The sequence below is a fragment of the Trachemys scripta genome, chromosome 8 (assembly GCF_013100865.1).
Source record: "Trachemys scripta elegans isolate TJP31775 chromosome 8, CAS_Tse_1.0, whole genome shotgun sequence".
NCBI lineage: Eukaryota > Metazoa > Chordata > Testudines > Emydidae > Trachemys > Trachemys scripta.
The window spans coordinates 74403682-74422611 of NC_048305.1; the positions used below are offsets into that span (position 1 = coordinate 74403682).

General features: G+C 42.5%; 1 protein-coding gene across 1 annotated transcript in view; it reads right to left on the bottom strand.

Annotated features, from left to right (window-relative positions):
* ABCD3 (ATP binding cassette subfamily D member 3) overlaps positions 1 to 18930 on the bottom strand; it is a 72340-nt gene that overhangs the window by 10337 nt on the left and 43073 nt on the right. Inside the window, exons 8-19 of the mRNA XM_034778556.1 lie at positions 16111 to 16167; positions 13400 to 13542; positions 12955 to 13024; positions 8751 to 8820; positions 8523 to 8620; positions 8337 to 8428; positions 7487 to 7578; positions 7323 to 7395; positions 6536 to 6599; positions 3377 to 3454; positions 3204 to 3269; positions 3003 to 3092 (exon numbers count right to left, since the gene is read on the bottom strand). Coding sequence (XP_034634447.1) covers positions 3003 to 3092; positions 3204 to 3269; positions 3377 to 3454; positions 6536 to 6599; positions 7323 to 7395; positions 7487 to 7578; positions 8337 to 8428; positions 8523 to 8620; positions 8751 to 8820; positions 12955 to 13024; positions 13400 to 13542; positions 16111 to 16167 — 993 coding nt within the window. The remainder of the gene's footprint in view (positions 1 to 3002; positions 3093 to 3203; positions 3270 to 3376; positions 3455 to 6535; positions 6600 to 7322; positions 7396 to 7486; positions 7579 to 8336; positions 8429 to 8522; positions 8621 to 8750; positions 8821 to 12954; positions 13025 to 13399; positions 13543 to 16110; positions 16168 to 18930) is intronic.

The window sequence follows — 18930 nt, forward strand, 5'->3', positions numbered from 1 at the left end:
CAACATGCATCCCCAGGGAGCGCATGATTGTTCTCGAGTCCTTGAGGCTCTGCAGGCGAGAGTCCGTCTTGTCCGAGAACAATCCATGTCCCTCAAAGGGCAGATCCTGTAGGGTTTGCTGTAGCTCCGGAGGCAAGCCCGAAACTTGAAGCCAGGAGATCCTTCGCATAGCGATACCCGAAGCCAGGGTCCTCGCAGCCGAGTCCGCTATGTCCAAGGAGGCCTGCAAGGAGGTCCGAGCCACCTTCTTACCCTCCTCTACCATGGCTCCAAACTCTTCCCTGGACTCTTGGGGAATCAACTCCTTAAACTTCCCCATAGAGTTCCAGGAGTTAAAATTGTAGCGGCTCAGTAGCGCCTGTTGGTTCGCCGCTCTAAGTTGCAGCCCTCCGGCTGAGTAAACCTTACGGCCAAACAAATCGAGCCGCTTAGCCTCTTTTGATTTAGGTGCTGCAGCCTGCTGGCCGTGGCGCTCTCGTGCGTTCACTGATGCCACCACCAGTGAACACGGTTGGGGGTGGGTATACAAGTACCCGTAGTCCTTCGACGGGACAAAGTATTTCCTTTCCACCCCTCTGGCTGTGGGTGGGATAGAGGCAGGAGTTTACCATATCGTATCCGCATTGGTTTGTATCGTGCGGATCAGGGGTAACGCTACCCTCGATGGGGCATCCGCTCCGAGGATATTCACTATCGGGTCGTGCACCTCCACTACCTCCTCCGCCTGCAGGTCCATATTATGGGCCATCCTGCGCAGAAGATCCTGGTGAGCCCGAAGATCTATTGGAGGTGGGCCTGTGCACGATGTGCCCGCCACTGCCTCGTCCGGCGAAGAAGAGGAAGATGCCTCCGGTGGAACAGGATCCAAGGGCTGGTCCTGGTCTCCCTGTTCCTGGGCCGGAGCATCACCTGCGCCTGGGTCCAGGGCGTCAGGCGGTGCGGACACGGAAGCCTCCGTGTCCCCTGGCGGAGGCCGAGAGATGGTGGACTCCGGGGCCCTTCTAACGGAGTGACCCGAGCGAGAGGTCGAGGGTATTGGAGCCCCTTGCTCCTGGTGGTACGCCCACGGGGTCCAGAACGACCAGTGAGATGGGCCATGAGAATGGTCCTCTGTCATCTCCTGCCAATGGCCCAAGTCCTGTTCCTCGGCTTGCCCCTGAGGGGGATATGCCGACCTCGAGAGGTCCTCCGAGGAGTGGGACACCGATCTCGATGGCCACGGCGGTGCCGAGAGCGTCGAGACGATTCCCGTGGGCTGCGGTGCCGCACGGTGCCGGTCCGGAGATGATCTATCTCTACGCGGTGCCGGCGACCGGTGCCGGGACCGCGACCGGTGCCGATGACCTCGTCGGTGCCGGGAGTCGGATCTGGACCTCGACGAGGACCTGGAGTATGCCCGGTGCCGGGAGCGGCCTCTCGACGTCGAGCGTCGACCGTAGCGGTGCCGAGAACTACGTCTCGACGTTGATCGGTGCCGACGATCATAGCGGTGCCGAGACGTAGAGCGGTGCCGCGAAGAAGATCTTGGCCGCGAGTACGACCGGTGCCGAGGCGATATTCGGTGCCGGGACTGCGAGCGGCGTGGGGACCTGCTTCGGGACCTGGATCGGTGCCGAGGTTCCAGCCCTTGCGATGGAGGGCGCATCAATGCAGGTTTCCCCCTCGACTGGACCGGGCGAGTCAACGGTGCCGTCGGTGCCGGTGGTTGAGGCGGTGCCGGCTCCGTGAGGGCTATTAAGTCTCTCGCCGCCGTGAAGGTCTCTGGAGTCGACGGGAGGCACTGTATCACCGCCGGCCTCGGTGGAGACGCTATCTGCACCGGACTCAACGGCCTCGGCGCCGGAGTCGACGGTGCTGGAGGCACCTGTTTCCGGTGCTCCACCGGCGGACGCGGCTCTACCCCCGGCACTGGGGGAGCCGTCGTCTTCGGCGCGGAGGTCCCCGTCTTATGGGCTTTTTTATGCCCCGGGGATAATGACCGGCGTCGAGGCACTTGCTGTGCTTGCGGTGCCGACGAGGTCCGGTGCCGGGGAGGCTTGTCCGACACCACTCGCGTGGTCGTCATAGCCGGTGCCGCCGGGGCACTGCGCACCGAGGCGCTAGGTGCCGGGGCCTGACTTGTAGATGGAGCGTCCGGACTAAGTGCCGCCTCCATCAGGAGTTGCCGGAGCCGAAAGTCCCGCTCCTTCTTGGTCCTTGGTCTGAAGGCCTTACAGATCTTGCACTTATCTGTTTGATGGGACTCTCCCAGGCACTTCAGACAGGAGTCGTGCGGGTCGCTCGTGGGCATAGGCTTAGCGCAGGAGGCGCACTGCTTAAAGCCGGGAGCGTTGGGCATGAGCCCGGCCCCGCGGCCGGGGGAGAAAGGGGGAGACGACCCCCTTAGTCCCCTGGACTATTATAAGAACTATAACAACTTTGAAACTACTAACTATTTAACTACAAACGCTAGAACAATAACTATAACTATAACTACAACTATGAACAACAAACAAAGCTAGGGAGAGTGGAGGACAGCTATGCCGCGCTCCACAGTTCCAACGACCGTCAGGGGCGGTAAGAAGGAACTGAGGGGGCGCCGGGTCGGCTGGGGTATATATTCAGCGCCATGAAGGCGCCACTCTAGGGGGCTCCACAGCCGACCCGCCGGTGTTGCTAGGGTAGAAAATCTTCCGACGATCGTGCACGCGGCGCGCACACACCTAATGGAATGGATATGAGCAAGCACTCGAAGAAGAACCTTTATTTTACAGCCAATCAGGTTCAAGAATGGAAAGGGTGAATTAAGAGAAAAACCAAAATGCTATGAAGTCTCCCAAAGCAAAGAGTTGTAGGGAAGCCATGGTTCCATCAACATTTCCTGTTTGGATCTACATGGGGAGAAACAGACTTGGGTTTCTGTATCATTTAACAAATTTAAAGTACAAATAATCCCACACTACAAAGAATCAGGAAAAGTAATGGCTGCAAATAATGGTTATAGAGGAGAATGTCTTTTTTACCTGGTCAGCTATCCCCTTCTTCCTCTGGTCTTCTATAGTATCTGGATATATTACTTGGTCTCTGAGGGTTCCTAGCGTCATATATGGTCTCTGGGATTAAATTGCAAATGATTAGTACATCATTACAGACATATGTAACAATCATCAAATAAAGAGGTAACAAAAAATACAAATATCAATTACTATGGTACTTTGCTTTACCTGAGGAACATAGAAAAGCTTTCCCCTCTCAGGCTTGGTTAGACATCCACCAAACAGAGGCCACAACTGCAACAAGAAAACAAAAGTCATTAAGAGAAAATTTCTCTTAAGAAATTAGGGTGAGGGGTTTTGTGTTTTTTAAAATGATAAATTTCATTTTAGTATTTCTTTACCTCACCAAGAACACGGAAAAGTGAACTCTTCCCACATCCGTTTGGCCCACAAATCAGAACATTTGCACCAGACCGAACCTAAAATATATGTCAACACATTAAACAATAGGAAAATAATTGGAAAATCTGTACTGCTGTAGAGATGCCAATATCCCCATAATTAGACTGGAAGCCATCCTTTGCACACACATCCACCAATATTAAATTTAGCCTAAACTACATCAGTCTGTCTGAAGTTTTCCACATGTGATCTGATGATACAGTAAAATTATTGCATAGTTTTTTTTTTTAAAGGCAAACTGAATAAAAATCATTTTGGAAATACTAGTGTTAACAAATCGATTTTTAATTATTGGAACGTTTTCTGATTTTTAAGGGGGGGGCGCGCGTTAATCAACCTCGAAGAAGCTTAGTTTAGAAACTTCAAGTTTCTTTTATTTGCTTGGCCTCAATGAGCGCTGGTACTTGATGAGTTTCCTGAATTAACAGCAGAGCTGGTTTGAAAATTGATGAAAACAACACTGATCTAAAATGGAAATGAATTTGTTTTTTATAAATTTGTCTTTTCTGTTCTGACCACCTCTAGTTAATAGTCTAATTACATACCATTTTTGCACTATTTGTTAAACCTTCATAGGTCACCACGTGAATATTATAATCCCTGCACAGCCCTATAAAATCCAGACCATGACTTCCCAAGACCTCAAAACTGGAGTAAGCCGCTTCATGTGCAATGATGGAGGGGTGGCGGGATTGCATGCAGTTTGGTCTGGAACAGGAGGAGGTGAGTGAGAAAGCCACATTGGAGGAAGAGTGGTGAGCAGAAAACATTGCTGAAAAGTTTTGTGTTTGATTGGAAGGAGTAAATTGGCAAGACAGTGAAGGAGGAGGGAGAGAAGAAAAGTAGAAGCCATTGTTACTCTTGAATAAATCCACATCAGAGAGCAATTATTTGATTAAAATAGTTAAGAAGCCTAAAGAAATTCTAACACAAAAACCTTTGTTAAATTTGTTAATATTAGAAACATGGGGGTTTGTCTACATAAGGGGACTACACTGGCAGAGCTATGGTGCCAAAACTATCTCACCATAACCCCATAGTGTAGACACAGCCTACACCAATGGAAAGGGTTTTCCCACCAGTGAAGGAATGCACCTCTATGACAATCATGGTCCAGACAACCCAAAAGGAGAATAGGGGGTCTGAACCCCAAAGAATAAGCAACTGATTGTACACAATGTAACTCTACTATAAAAGTGTATTGAGTAAGATCTTTTATGTAAGCCTGTCATACACTGGTGATTAATATCACTGTAAAATGTATTGTGACAAAGTTCCCCCTCTATCTTGGTGGGTCCTGCGCTTATTGACGGATTTTCTTGCCTCAGAGATTTACCATGTGGGTTGGGGAACAGCCCAGAGACCTTCCCCTCTGGAAGAACCCACAGTCCAGGTCAATTGGGAGGTTTGGGGGGAACCCGGGCCCGCCCCCTACTCTGCATTCCAGCCCAGGGCGCTGTGGACTGCAGCTGTCTATAGTGCCTCCTGTAACCGCTGCATGACAGCTACAACTCCCTGGGCTACTCCCCCATGGCCTCCTCCAAACACCTTCCTTATTCTCACCTCAGGACCTTCCTCCTGGTGTCTGATAACGCTTGTGCTCCTCAGTCCTCCAGCAGCACACCCTTTCACTCTCAGCCTCTTGCTCCCAGCTCCTCACACTCGCACCACAAACTGAAGTGAGCTCCTTTTTAAAGCCCAGGATTAGCCTGCCTTAATTGATTCTAGCAACTTCTTAATTGGCTCCAGGTGTCCTAATTAGCCTGCCTGCCTTAACTGGTTCTAGCGGGTTCCTGATTACTCTAGTGCAGCCCCTGCTCTGGTCATTCAGGGAACAGAAAACTACTCATCCAGTGACCAGTATTTTCGGCGGCAATTCGGCGGACAGTCCCTCACTCCCTCTCGGAGCGAAGGACCTTCCGCCGAATTGCCGCCGCAGATCGCGATCACGGCTTTTTTTTTCTGGCTGCTTGGGGCGGCCAAAACCCTGGAGCCGGCCCTATCTAGAATTACAATGAATTTTTTACTGTAAATCGATCATTACAATCTAACACAGGAAAAACCTTCCAGTGCCACCTACTGGACATGCTGTATAAAAACTGAAAGAGGAAAACTGCAAACTGTGATATGTCTGAGCTGATACAATCAATCTTACACCAGATGAAATAACAGAGTGTAAGTTAATTGTTGGCAAACAGGTTTTTATCATAAAGAACACTTCACTGATAATGTCTGTTAACATTTTAATTAGGCAGACTAATATCCAGTAACACTTTCTTTTCATATTCTTTCTCCCTCTACTACTCCATAAATTGTTTTCTCATTTGTTTACATCTTAGATTAAGTTATTTATGCTATTGTGTGTAAACTTCTGCTATATATTTGTAGATGCAGAAATGCTATGATAAGGAAAAGATCAGTAATTTCTACTCATAGTTACATAAGTGGAATACTTTCAACTAGTTTAGACCCAAAATGTGTGTTTGAGTAGAAAAGAGGGGGAAGTTTTTAAATATAATGAAAACATTTCTATTTACAATAGATTTACAAACATTTACTCCTTTCTACTCATGTAGATTTTTTCAAAAAATTACTGTATGTATTCATCATTTTTATACTTTTTGTGTCATATACAGTGGTGTAGCACTGGTATTTGAACAAGTCCCATATAAATTCCCAAAGATAGGTAAAATTGCTGGTTTCCTAAAACTGTAAGTTGAAATACACACAGACACTTCAAGACAAGTTTTGTGAGTGTGTAGTACCACAGCATCGTGCTAGTGCAGGAGAGCCCAAAGTGAAATAGTTTTTAAGTTTTAGTGCCATTGCCAAGCAAAATGTTGAAAAGTGGTATACATATAAAGCAAGCATTAACTGTGAAAAGGGAATAAAATTTTGAAAAAAAAATCCATTTTAATAGCCCAATGTTATTATCATAGTTAATTAAAAAAAAATATGACCACCACACTGACAGTATCCCTATCCTACACACATCTTTCGTTCTTATTCTTGATTGTTCATAACACAGAATACGTTTGTGGGAAATAGTCATATTCATTTTTGAAGTGTTACATGAAGATTTATATCGTAGAACTTACCTCAAAATTAAGGTCTCGAATCAAAATGTCTCCATTAGGCGTTGCTAATGGAACATGATCAAACCTATGGGTAAAATTGACACATTACAACTACTGTTATGTATAGTTCTTTACCAACTGGTCACCTCTGTGGAAGAACAGGATACTAGAACACAAGCAGGTGCTATGAAAGTATAGATTGCATGTGGCCGGAACTGGACTGTTTCTTGGATTTAAAAAAAAAAAAAAAAATTAATTTAATTTAAAGAAGAGTAGGAGGTATCTTGACAAACATTAACTGAAAGCTTCTTCCTGGGATATATAGCAAGACTTGGCTAAAAGGGTTGTAAAAGTCTAAAGGGGTTCTAAAAGTCGCTAAAAGGGTTGTAAAAAAAGACAAGGACAACTATATAGGCAAGCCATAGCTGTCAAGTGCCTCAAAGATTAAATGGCTTGAAATGTATATGGGGAATGTTGGAAAGCCAATGCAGAAATTCTAGTAAGAGATGGGGTCTAACTAATAGGAAATATAATGATCTGGGTAGTCATGTTCCAGGAGACAGCAGGACAGGTCAGAAGGGAGATTGATTCTGGAGAACAGGTAGTATCAGTAGTCCACAGTAGAGAGTACTAAGGTTGTAAAACGCTTTATGCAGTGAGGATTGAGAAAGAAATTCTGAAGACATTGTACAGAAGGAAGTGGATATAAAGTATCGTTATATATAACAAACTGTATTAAAAATAGTGATATAAGGCAAGACTAAAAAGTAGGTTTACATTTTCTATACATTACACTTTCTATACATACTTGATAAGATTATCAGTGTTGATAATTTCTCCACTCCCAGGTATCAAGGGAATAGTTTGGGTTCTATCTCCATCTTAAATTTTAAAAAAAGAAACAAGTATTAGAGACTAGATTTATGTCTGCCAAGGTGTGAGTATTGTGCATTAAACTTCCGTCATAATTACCTTTTTCATGTTGCGATATCATAGTACGCTGATATCTGCCCCTGTTCAAGTCCTTTAGTACTTGCATTAATTCTGTAATTCGAGCTGTGAAGCTAAAATAAGGATGCATTAAGAATTAATCTTCAGAAACATTTTAAGGATTTTATTGTTACGCAGAAAAATAAACTTTTAATAAGTACCCTAAATTGTCAAAATTAAAATCATAATAAGGAAGAACTGGAATCACATTTTTGCAGTGTGACTGGGATACAGTACTTTCTGAATGCAAGCTGTTTCAAAACATGTGTGTTTATTTTTTGTTGTATGTCTTGGGCTGGTTACCTCAAGCACTGGATACTGCAAAACTCTGGAATATAATCAATTTTGCTCCAGAACGGCATTAAAAGCTTCCTAATTCCAATAAATTAATCTCCTAACCTCTGCAGTTTAGGAAACTGGCCCTTAAAATGGTGAAATATTTAACACTTTAGAAACACTTTAAGGTAAAACTTTCATATTAAAATATTCCCCAACATATATATTGGGGAATATTTTACATTACATTTTACATTAAGATGGAAAATGGTTTACTTCCTTACTGCCCATCACTGCTGATCTCACATTCAAAACATCTGCAACTACTAATAGGCTCAGAAATTACCAATGAAATTGAAAACATTAATTTTCCCTAATATTCTCACAGTTATTAATATTAATGTCTATATTTTTGCTGCACTGTGCAAAATGAGTGCACATTTGTTTTGTTTTAATTTACAGTCCATTTATAAATAACAGCTTTGGAGGATAGGAACTACATATATCAAAAATAAAATAGTGTTAAGCAGCTCTGAATACCAGTGATCAATCTTACCCAGCCAATCTGGTCATTTCACGGCCTGCCAGGACTATTCTGCCCAGAGCTTGAGACATTCTCAACAACATTCTTCCGCTTTGGTAGTAATCCTTAAATAGCAAAATACAACTATGTTTACTTATGTGAACTAACAGAATTCAAGCAATTACTATATTTTACTTATTTCTATTCTGCATTACTTACCTCCAGGAGTTCTGAATGGGTACTCTTTTGATGGCGAGGATGAGCTAGGTTCAGAAACGGACGACTAACGACCAGGTAACCAACCACAGTAGCTAGGTCTGCAATATTTAAAAGTTAATGTTTTCTAGCAAGAAAAGTTAAATCAGAACATAAAATGAACACATTAAAATATTTGTAACACCACTTGTACTATAAATAGCAGTCCACTAGCATTGGGAAAACACTTACATTTGGCAATGATAGTATCTATGAATCCCATAGAAAACCGAAACAAGATGAAATTATGCAAATGTTCCACCTGGAAAAAAAAATGTGAAAAAATGTAGCATACACAAATATTTGCCATGCACCCTGCAATTACAATAGAGAAGCAAATTTAATTCTAAAAAAAAAATTTATTTTGCAGTAAATCACGAAGGCCCCAATAAAGATTGTGACCTAATTGTGTTAGGCACTGAGCAACTCCAGATAGACAAAGTCCCTACCAGCAAGTGCTTACAATGTAATCTAAAAGAACACACAAACAACTGAACAGTAAATGAGAGGAAAGTTTGCAAGTGATGGAAAGAAAGGACCTGGGTAGTGAAATAAAGGTCATTGTTAGATAGGTTAGCTATAGTTTCAAATAATCAGGAAATGAAAAAATATTAAATAAAATCAGCTAATCCTAACTGCTAAAACATCTAGCTATAACTGGTTCACCTTTTTGGAGGTGTCACAACAGAAGTGGATCTGGAGGAGGCATGCGATGAAAAGGCTAATAGTTTCACAGACTAATTCAAGGAGGATGTACCACTTACAAGGAAGTATGGAAAAAAGTGTGGAGATGTTTACAGGAGAAGTGGACAGAGATATTAAAATCTCATGTCACTGGCAGAACGAAGATGGCGAAGGCAGCAAAAAACAAAAGTGGATAGGTAATGGAACAAGAGTTGAAAAACCTTCAAGGTGAGGACATGAATTCTGAATTTTGGTGTTATGGGAAAGAAAATTAGTGAATGGATTCAAAGACTAGGGGGTTGTTCCCACAGTCAGAACGACAGGCTAGAAAGTCTCATAGTGGCAGTTTTTTGAATGGGCCCAAGGGCTGGTCCCCACTTAGTCCGGACTTCGGACTAAGGTACGCAAATTCAGCTACGTTAATAACGTAGCTGAATTCGAAGTACCTTAGTCCGGACTTACCGCGGTCCAGACGCGGCCGGAAGTCTCCCCCCGTCGACGCCGCGTACTCCTCTCGGCGAGCTGGAGTACCGGCGCCGACTGTGAGCACTTCCGGGATTGATCCGGGATCGATTTATCGCGTCTTAACCAGACGCGATAAATCGATCCCAGAACATCGATGGCGTGCCGCCGGACCAGCCGGTAAGTGAAGACTAGGCCATAGTCAGGTAAGATGGGTGTTAAAAAGGTCCAAAGGGGGTGTGTATGTGTGTGTCACAGTAATCAAAATGAGAGATGAGGGCCTAATCAAGAATTTTAGGGAAACAATTAAATTATATACTTTTGCCAGTGTGTGGGTCCCTCATGCATTTCTGAATGGCCAATTAAAGTCCATAGCTTTCATTTCTTCCTTCATATTTCCCACTTGATCCTATTCCTTTGCTGAATACACCACCCATAATTCTTTATGGAATAGGAGATGCATGCTCTCTCTCAAGACTGGCATTGCAGTCACTCAATTAACTAACAGGGGCTACTACAAAGGTTAGTACATGTCATCTTTTCATTAGGGTCCAAATAGAACATTCCTCAAGACTGTTCCAAAATCTGCCATCTTCTGTATGACACTAGTGAGACTGCAGTGTAATTGTAACTATGTCAGTCCCAGGATATTAGAGAGACAAAGTGTGTGGGGTAATATCTTTTACAGGGCCTGAAGAGCTCTGTGTTGCTTTAAAGTTTGTCTCTTTCTCACCAACAGAAGTTGGTCCAATAAAAAAATATTACCTCACCCACCTTGTCTCACTAGTGAGATTATCATTCACTTGGCCAGTAGCACTCTTTCAAGTTTACATACTGTGTGCTAAAAATAATTTAAGAAGTAAATTACACACACACACACACACACACACACACACACACACCACTAAAGTGCTGGCACATATCAGTAATTTCAATGAACACTACCTTGCAAGAAGTTTAGAGTTTAATAAAACATTAGAATCCAGGAAATTTAGAGTTAAATTTCTAAGGGTACGTCTACACTGGGATTAAAAACATCAAGAGGACTGTACAATGCAAACTTAGAGAAATGTAAAACTCATGGCTGAATAACAAGGCAGATGAGAATTAATCCTATGCACACACAAATGATATGAAGAACTTCTATGATACTCTGAGGACAATCTATGGGCCGAGGTCATCAGGAACCTCTCCGAATGCCGATAGCACCACACTGCTCATTGTCAAAGAAAAAAAGATACTGAAAAGGTGTGCAGAACATTTTAACAATATCCTCAATCAACAATCATCTATTAGTGAGGAGGCAATTGACTGTTCTCTGCCATGCTTACAGATTCCTTTCATGACTGTGACACCGGGATTGGCATCAGATACCGGACTGATGGTAAGCTTTTCAATCTGAGGAGACTACAGGCAAAGACCAGTGTACAGGAAGTGACTGTTCATGACCTTCTGTTTGCTGATGATTGTTCCCTGAATGCCAAATCTGAGTCTGACATGCAGCAGGGTATGGACTATTTCTCTTCAGCTTGTGACAATTTTGGTATAACAATCAATATCAAGAAGACAGAAGTGATGTACCAGCCTGCACCATGAAAGCATTACGTAGAGCCTCTTATCACAGTGAATGGTCAAATCCTCCAGGCAGTCGACAAGTTCACCTACCTCAGCTGTACACGGTCACGTGCAGTTTCCATCAATGATGAAACCAATACCAGAATTGCCAAAGCAAGTGTCACCTTTGGCATACAAATGTGTGGGAGTGCAGAGGCATTAGTCAACAAACAAAACTGAAGGTCTACAAAGCCATTGTGTTGCCAACTTTGATGTATGCATGAGAAACCTGGATGGTGTATAGACGCCATGCTATGAAGCTGAATCACTTTTGCGTGGGTTGTCTGAGGAAATTAATGAGGATAAGATGGCAAGAAAAGGTTCCAGATACTGAGGTTCACATGTGGGCAGACATTCCAAGCATCCATACTCTGTTGATGAAATCACAGATAAGACGGGCAGACCAAGTCACCACAATGTCACATGAGTGACTGCCAAAGATGATCTTTTATGGTGAGCTAAAGGGGAGAAAGCACTCTCAGGGAGGCCAGAAGAAATGTTTCAAAGACTCTCTAGTTATCCTGGAGGTGTTTCAACACTGACCCAGAGTTATGGGAAGATCTTGCAAATGGATTGTTCTACCTGGCAAAGTGTCGTCCATACTGGAGCTACAGTCTATAAGCAGAGAACTACTGAGGCAGAGCAGAAGCACCAGCAGTGTAAATTTCACAACAGCGGCATGTCCGTGGTTAATCAAGTAACCCATAGCAGCATCTCTTGTTCAGTGTGCCACAGACTGTTCAAAGCTCAAATAGGCCTGATCAATCACTCATGTGTTCACAGAAACTAAATCAATCAGTGATGTAATAGTGATCTTCGAAACTGAAGGATGAGCAACACTACCACCTTTTAAGAAGTTCAGAGTTTAACAAAACTCATTAGAAATCCAGGAAAATTTAGAGTTAAATTTCTAAGGGTATGTCTACACAGGAATTCAAAACCAAGGGCTGGTCCACACTAACCTCCCACTTTGAACTAAGATACGCAACTTCAGCTATGTTATTCACGTAGCTGAAGTCGAACTATCTTAGTTCGAACTTACCGCGGGTCCACACGCGGCAGGCAGGCTCCCCCGTTGACTCCGCGTACTCCTCTCGCAGAGCAGGTGTACCGGCGTCGACGGCGAGCACTTCCAGGATCGATTTATCGCGTCTAGACAAGACGTGATAAATCGATCCCAGAAGATCGATTGCTTACCACCGGACCCGGAGGTAAGTATAGACGTACCCCAACTGCTGGCCTGGGTCAGATGATTTGGGCTCTGGGGTTGAAAAATCACTGTGTGCATGTTCAAGCTTTTCGGCGGTAGCCTCCACCCTTGCAGGGTCTCAGAACTCGGGCTCCAGCCTAAGCCCGAATGTCTACACAGCAATATTTAGCCCCGTAGCCCGTTTTTTTACCCCTGTGTAGACATACCTTAAGAAGCTACGATCAATTTGGTGCATGTGTGCCAGATTGTTTGCAGTAAGATTTCTCCCCCTCATAATACAGTTTTGAACTGAAGGAAGGATTGAGGCAAAAACAAAAAGACTAGCACAAATTCAGCATTATGAACCACCATAACAATATTCCTTAGAATTTGGTTAAGTGAAAATTTAGCATTTAAGCTATAATCAAGTATTTTATGCTCTCTTACCAGTTTATGAAAGGTTTTGTGAATCGTCTGTTTTTCCCTTAAATTCCCATTATAAAAAGCAATTTCTTCACTAAAAAAAAAAAAAAAAAAGACAATTCATTTAATTTTTAATATAAACAATCCTTGCAGAGCAACCAGCCTGAAAAAGTTAGCTATAAAAACGAAGCTCTAAAAAAAGACATTATTTTAATTACCTTCTCACCAAAGATAAGTTCATAATATTACCACAAGACAACTGTAGGACAGAGGTTTATAGTATCTCAACTACAGTTTGCCTTTTAAAATGAGTAAATAATGGATATGGGAGTTATTAAATAATTAGTCCACATAGAAATATAAACATTTTCCTCAAAATTAATTCATTAAGTTTTAGAATTTACTTGAATAAGTACCTTGCAATACTACAAAGATTTCATTTACAGTTAGTCAACGAATAAATCCATACCTGTTTGTAATGAGCCGTGAATTGACAAATCTGTACTCCCCTTCATATTTTTGTTCAGCAATTGTCATCTTGCCAATGGGCCTCCTTAGACGCGTAAGGAAAAAGCCTGAAACTATCAAGTAGGCCATCATGGTAGCTGGACCCTGTGAATATTAAAGAAAAAGATAAGACTATAAAAACTCTAGAACTAAGGGGCTGCACACTTGTAATTTCTGTAGGTCAAGCACAGTGGACCCACCAGAGGCTCCTCGCATCCCTCTATTCCTCCTGCCACCAAGCGCCCTGTGTGCCACCTTCCCTGGCCCCTCTATTTCAGGAACTCCTGTCCCCTTACCCAATATACCACTGTCTCCCACTCTTCCACCATGGCAGCGGCTCTGTGTCCCCCTCCCCCCCCGCTTCTTCCCTACTTTCCCCTCTCCAGATCCCTGCTTCTATGCCCCACACACACACCGTGTGTTAGGGGGAGCACTTCCCCCTATGATCACCCTATGCCCTCCAGGTACCAGCTTCCCCCACTACCACCAGCACCCCACTCCTTTGAGTCGCTGCTTCCTCCCCCTCCACCACCACTGCTCTATCCCTCCAGTCCCTGCTGCTTCCCCCCTACCCTCACATTTTTGTCCCTGTCCACACTGGATCCCCATTCCATCTCCCTGCTCGCACACCCTTCCCCTCCCCCAGTTATTCCCCCACCCATCCTCAGGTCTCTGATTCCCACCCTATAATCCTTCCCTGTAAAGGTCTCTTATTTCTGGTGCAATCCAGACTTCACACACTGTTCCCACACAGCAAGTTAAGCTGCTGCTGCTCTGATGTATGTAGGCAGCAGCCACAGGTGGCAGAGAGATTAGTCTGGGAGTCTAATATTCCTGAATATCAAGGAATAATATTCCAATTTGCACCTATTCCAATTTGTGCCATAGATTTCTAGAACATTCCCTGGAATTTTATAATTGATCGACACAGCATTCCAAAGTTATGGCATTGCAAATAAATGCCATCAAGTGTTGGACCTTGCTTCACTCAGCCAAAAAGGATAAGCATTTCTTTTAGCAATAATTTTACAACTTCAAAATCTTTGAAAAAATAGTATAACTCATGCCATCACAGTGATGAAGGATTAAAATCTGATTTCAATTCAAAGCTAGAACCCAGACATTTTAATAGGTGCTTATGTAACATGTTAAACTTTCAGAGTGCCATACCACATACACGGAAGTTTTAGGTTTTTTTATTTTAAAATCAAATTTCTTTTCTTGTAGTTGCTTTATAGTTAATGCTGCATTAACACAGACTTACTAAATTATGTAATCATCTGAAAACAGCAAGAATTAATTTGGTTTATTTGAAAATAAATTTTATGTTAACACTGGCTACAGTTTTGCCACGATTAGTCAAAAGATTTGCCACTTAACTAGCTTGCTTACCCTTACTCCAAACCTGACAATGTACACACTGGTTACTTGCTGCTGGAAACTGAACATTTTTGTTAATGTATAAAGTTTGTAAGATTTGGCTTTTAGACCAGTAACAGGATTGGAAAATACTTACTAATTTTACTATTTTGACAGATTTTTATTTTTAGGTTTACTACAACTTTAGCACCACTAAAACAGTTACTCTAAGCAAAGAAAAAACTTTCATTTCCTTCCTATAGCAAAAGTACACAGCATTCCCTGTTAACAAGGCAACATTGAAAACAGTTGCATAGTGGAATCCAAGATGATATCATTTGCTATTCCAAATACAGAGAAATAAATGTGCTATCTCAGATGTAACTGAGAAGAAACTCTCTTACTAGAAACTTGAGACTATCACATGTTCTACAATTCTGAAGTTTAATAATTATGCAGGTCAACTGTAGTTTTTAAGATATCCCTATACATTCCTCCCTCTTGAGGCACATAGACAGAGACCCTACTACGAATTCTCTGGTGCAGTCTTCAATGTGAAATTATGGGAAATCAGTAAGCAACATTTATCCAGGGGAAAAGAAAATGTGATATGTGCTGAAGGAGTACTCCTTGAAAGAAAATTAGTCTCCCACTGTAAACTATAACTTCTTTTATCTTTCTACAACTCATGAACAGAAGTAAGATTAGCAAATAGTAATGAAGCGAGAATTAGACAGAAAACAACTGGTCTGTATGAGGACTTCTTTCCCCTGAGAAGATAAAGCAAATAATTTAAAAAGAGCTTGTACTGATTCTTTTAAATTTTATATTAAGTCTAAGATGTTGCTTCACACATTTCTGTCTTCTGTCCCAAATCAGTGCAACAAATAGCTCCCCTTTGGTGTAGTAGGTTTTCTAGAGATAGGAAATATGTTTTGGCAGAGTGTAAACAACCATGGTACAAAGCATAATCCAGCTAGAAAAGGTACTGCACAAAATGAGCTTTTTGTGCATCTGATGAAAGGAAACTAAGAACCTGCAGGTCTTTCTAGAAGTCATCTGTTCGCCTGAAAGTCTCCAAATTCTCACATATCAGTTTTTTTATTTTGTTTGCTTCAAAATAGTGAGCTTTTACAGCACTTCATAACTAGTATGAAAACAGATGCCCATTTTTTGAAAGAATACAGTATATTTAAAAGTAACTGAGTCTATGATTTTCATCAATCTCCAAATGGATAAAATAACCAAGACACTGAAGGGTTTATTTATTTATTTCAAGCATAGTAAACTTTTTTTTAAAAACAGATTTTTTACCTGAGCTCCTATTGCATTTGTCAGCTTGAAGATATACAAAACTATATCCAAAAATGGCTGCAACAGAAAAAAGTTAGTATTAGAAGACACAGAAGAAAACATGGATATAAACAGTCAAATAATCAGGTTTTGTAGCGTATTAATCCGTTACATACTACAGTTAACACAAATTTATAAAAATATACATTCCATAATTAAACAAAATGCTGGAACAAAAAGCAACAATCTAGAGAGCCTGATAATTTAGGCTATATATTTTGCTCAGCAATTGAAAATGGCATCGCATGTGCTTAATACTAATTTTCAAACAGTCTGCAGAGTACATTTAAACAAAATTGGGAAGTATAATTTTTTTAGCTTGTTAAACTGAACAACACAGGGCTAAATCCTACCCTTTCTAAAAACAACCATGCACAGTGGGGATGGACTGGAAGGAGGAGTGACAACATACAGCTGGCCATGCTTATGGCACAAGGGACATTCAACTCTGAAGGGCAGGATGACACCAGATTGTCATGACACTGTCTGATACAGTTTATCACTTCTCTGAGCTGCAGCAACTCAACTACAACTTTGGATGCTAGTTACTACATACTAGACTGGCCCTTAACCTGAAAACCCTCCCTTTTGGAGATGCAGTTCACATCACCAGCATACTAGCTAGGTGTATATCTCCTAACACATTTGTGCTCTCTGAAGTAATCCTGGCTGACTGCTTGAACAAGCATAAAATGGTCTCCCTGGCACAATAATATACCAGATGGAAGGATTTCACCCTTGTGAGTTATGTCCTAATGGTGGTCAGACAACTGTTATGGGAGATAGAAGCGAAACTGAAAGGGGCTATTTGTTGATCAAAATATGTAAAAAAAAATAATACTACTAACTTATGGCAATTTAAAACATTACAAATATTATAAGTTGATATAACTGATATGGGTAGCTTTTTTTAAATGAACCACAAGTGTCTGAGTTGTGAAAACAAGACCTTAAAAAATTTAACTTCCAACAGGTTTCCAATGTACATTAGAACACTATTGGAAAAAAGTCACTGTTTTCTCATAATAATGTTCTAATTTATTTTATCAATATTCATCTTTAACACTTAAATGAAAGCTATGTAGTTTTTCTAATCTCAGAAGTCTGAAGGATCATACCAGTAAAAGCATTTCTTATTCCAATTCATGTTGTTTTCAAAGTGCTGTATATTGCATCAGAGATTGAATATGTATACAATGTAAAATTGCTCATACAGGGTTACAGTAATTTGTGTATCCCTCAGAATGCTCTTATCCACCTGTATCTACTTAAAGAAATAGAGGAGTACACCAATATCTTAAAAGCAGGAACCATAGAAACATACTTCATGATAACTACATTTTAAGAAGAGATGTATCAATTGTGTGACTCTCCTTCTTTCTTACAGAAGAAAACATATCTAATAGTTTTTTAGTTTTGTTACCAATACCAGTCATGAAACAATTTTCAAAATGTTTTCAACATCATTTGTTTACTTTGTATATCTCACTCAGTTTGGTCAAGCAAGTAAATATCATTGGACAAAGGCTGTGTTTGTATTTGCCTATAAAAAAGTAGAGTGCAATGAACACTTACTGCAGTGGTCACCAACCCATCGATCCTAGAGACTCTCCCAGTTGACCGCAATCTCCTGTGGTGCAGTGGGGCTGCCGCTATGGCAGGGCCTGCCTTCCCCAGCCCCATGCCACTCCCGGAAGAGGCCAGCGTGGCTCTGCAGCCTCATTGGGAGACAGGGGGATCTCGGCAAGCTGCTCCTGCCTGCGAGCACTGTTCCCACAGCTCCCATTGTCCAGGAATGGGGAACTGTGGCCAACGGGAGCTGCAGGAGTGGTACCGGCAGAGAGGGGCAGTGCACGGAGCCCCCACGTGCACCTCCCCCTACTCCCCCCACAGGGGGCGCAGGGGCGTGCTGGCCACTTCCGGGAGCGATGTGGGGCCAAGGCAGGCAGGAAGTCTGCCTTAGGCTCACTGCACCACCAACTGGGAGCTCCCCATGGTAAGTGCCGCCCGGCGGGAGGCTGCACCCCAATCCCCAGCCCTGAGCTCCCTCCCGGAGCCAGCACCCCAAACTCTCTCCTGCACCCCAACCCTCTGCCAAAGCCCACAGCTGCCTCCTGCACCCAAACTCCCTCCCAGAGCTTGCACCCCAACCCCCTGCCCCAGGCTCAGCCCAGAGCACCCTCCCTCACTGCAAACCCCTTGGTCCCAGCCCAGAGAAAGTGAATGAGGGTAGGGAAGAGCAAGTGACAGAGAGAGGGGGGATGGAGTGAGCGGGACAGATCCTGGGTTACCCTTAAATTCAAAAAGTGATCTTGGGTGTAAAAAGATTGGAGACCACTGACTATTGTATGACTCCAGATACATGAATATTTCATTTTCATCTATAGTCAGTTTCTAATATTTGGACTGAAATACTGCAAGGGAATATTCTTCTATAAAACTAAACTGGTTCCTTTAAAGAAAAATATCTGTTTCATAGACATTTTTCTGTTGATGTTCGATTTTGTGAAAGTCTTTTGCTTCATCCATCCACGTCCTAATGAAACATGGCAGACTAGATACCACTCTTATAAAATTGCGAAGCATTAGATTTATATTCACAACAAATCTAGCATTGTCTGACCAAACTTCCATGCAGGAGTAATTTCAAGGACAGAAAGTCATCCTAATAAGTATTTTTAAACCTGCTAGCTCTGCTCACTTACCCACCCAATTACTTCTGCACATAGAGCCAACTTCTAGCCACGACAACAGAAACTCCTCCACTAAATTACAAAACTG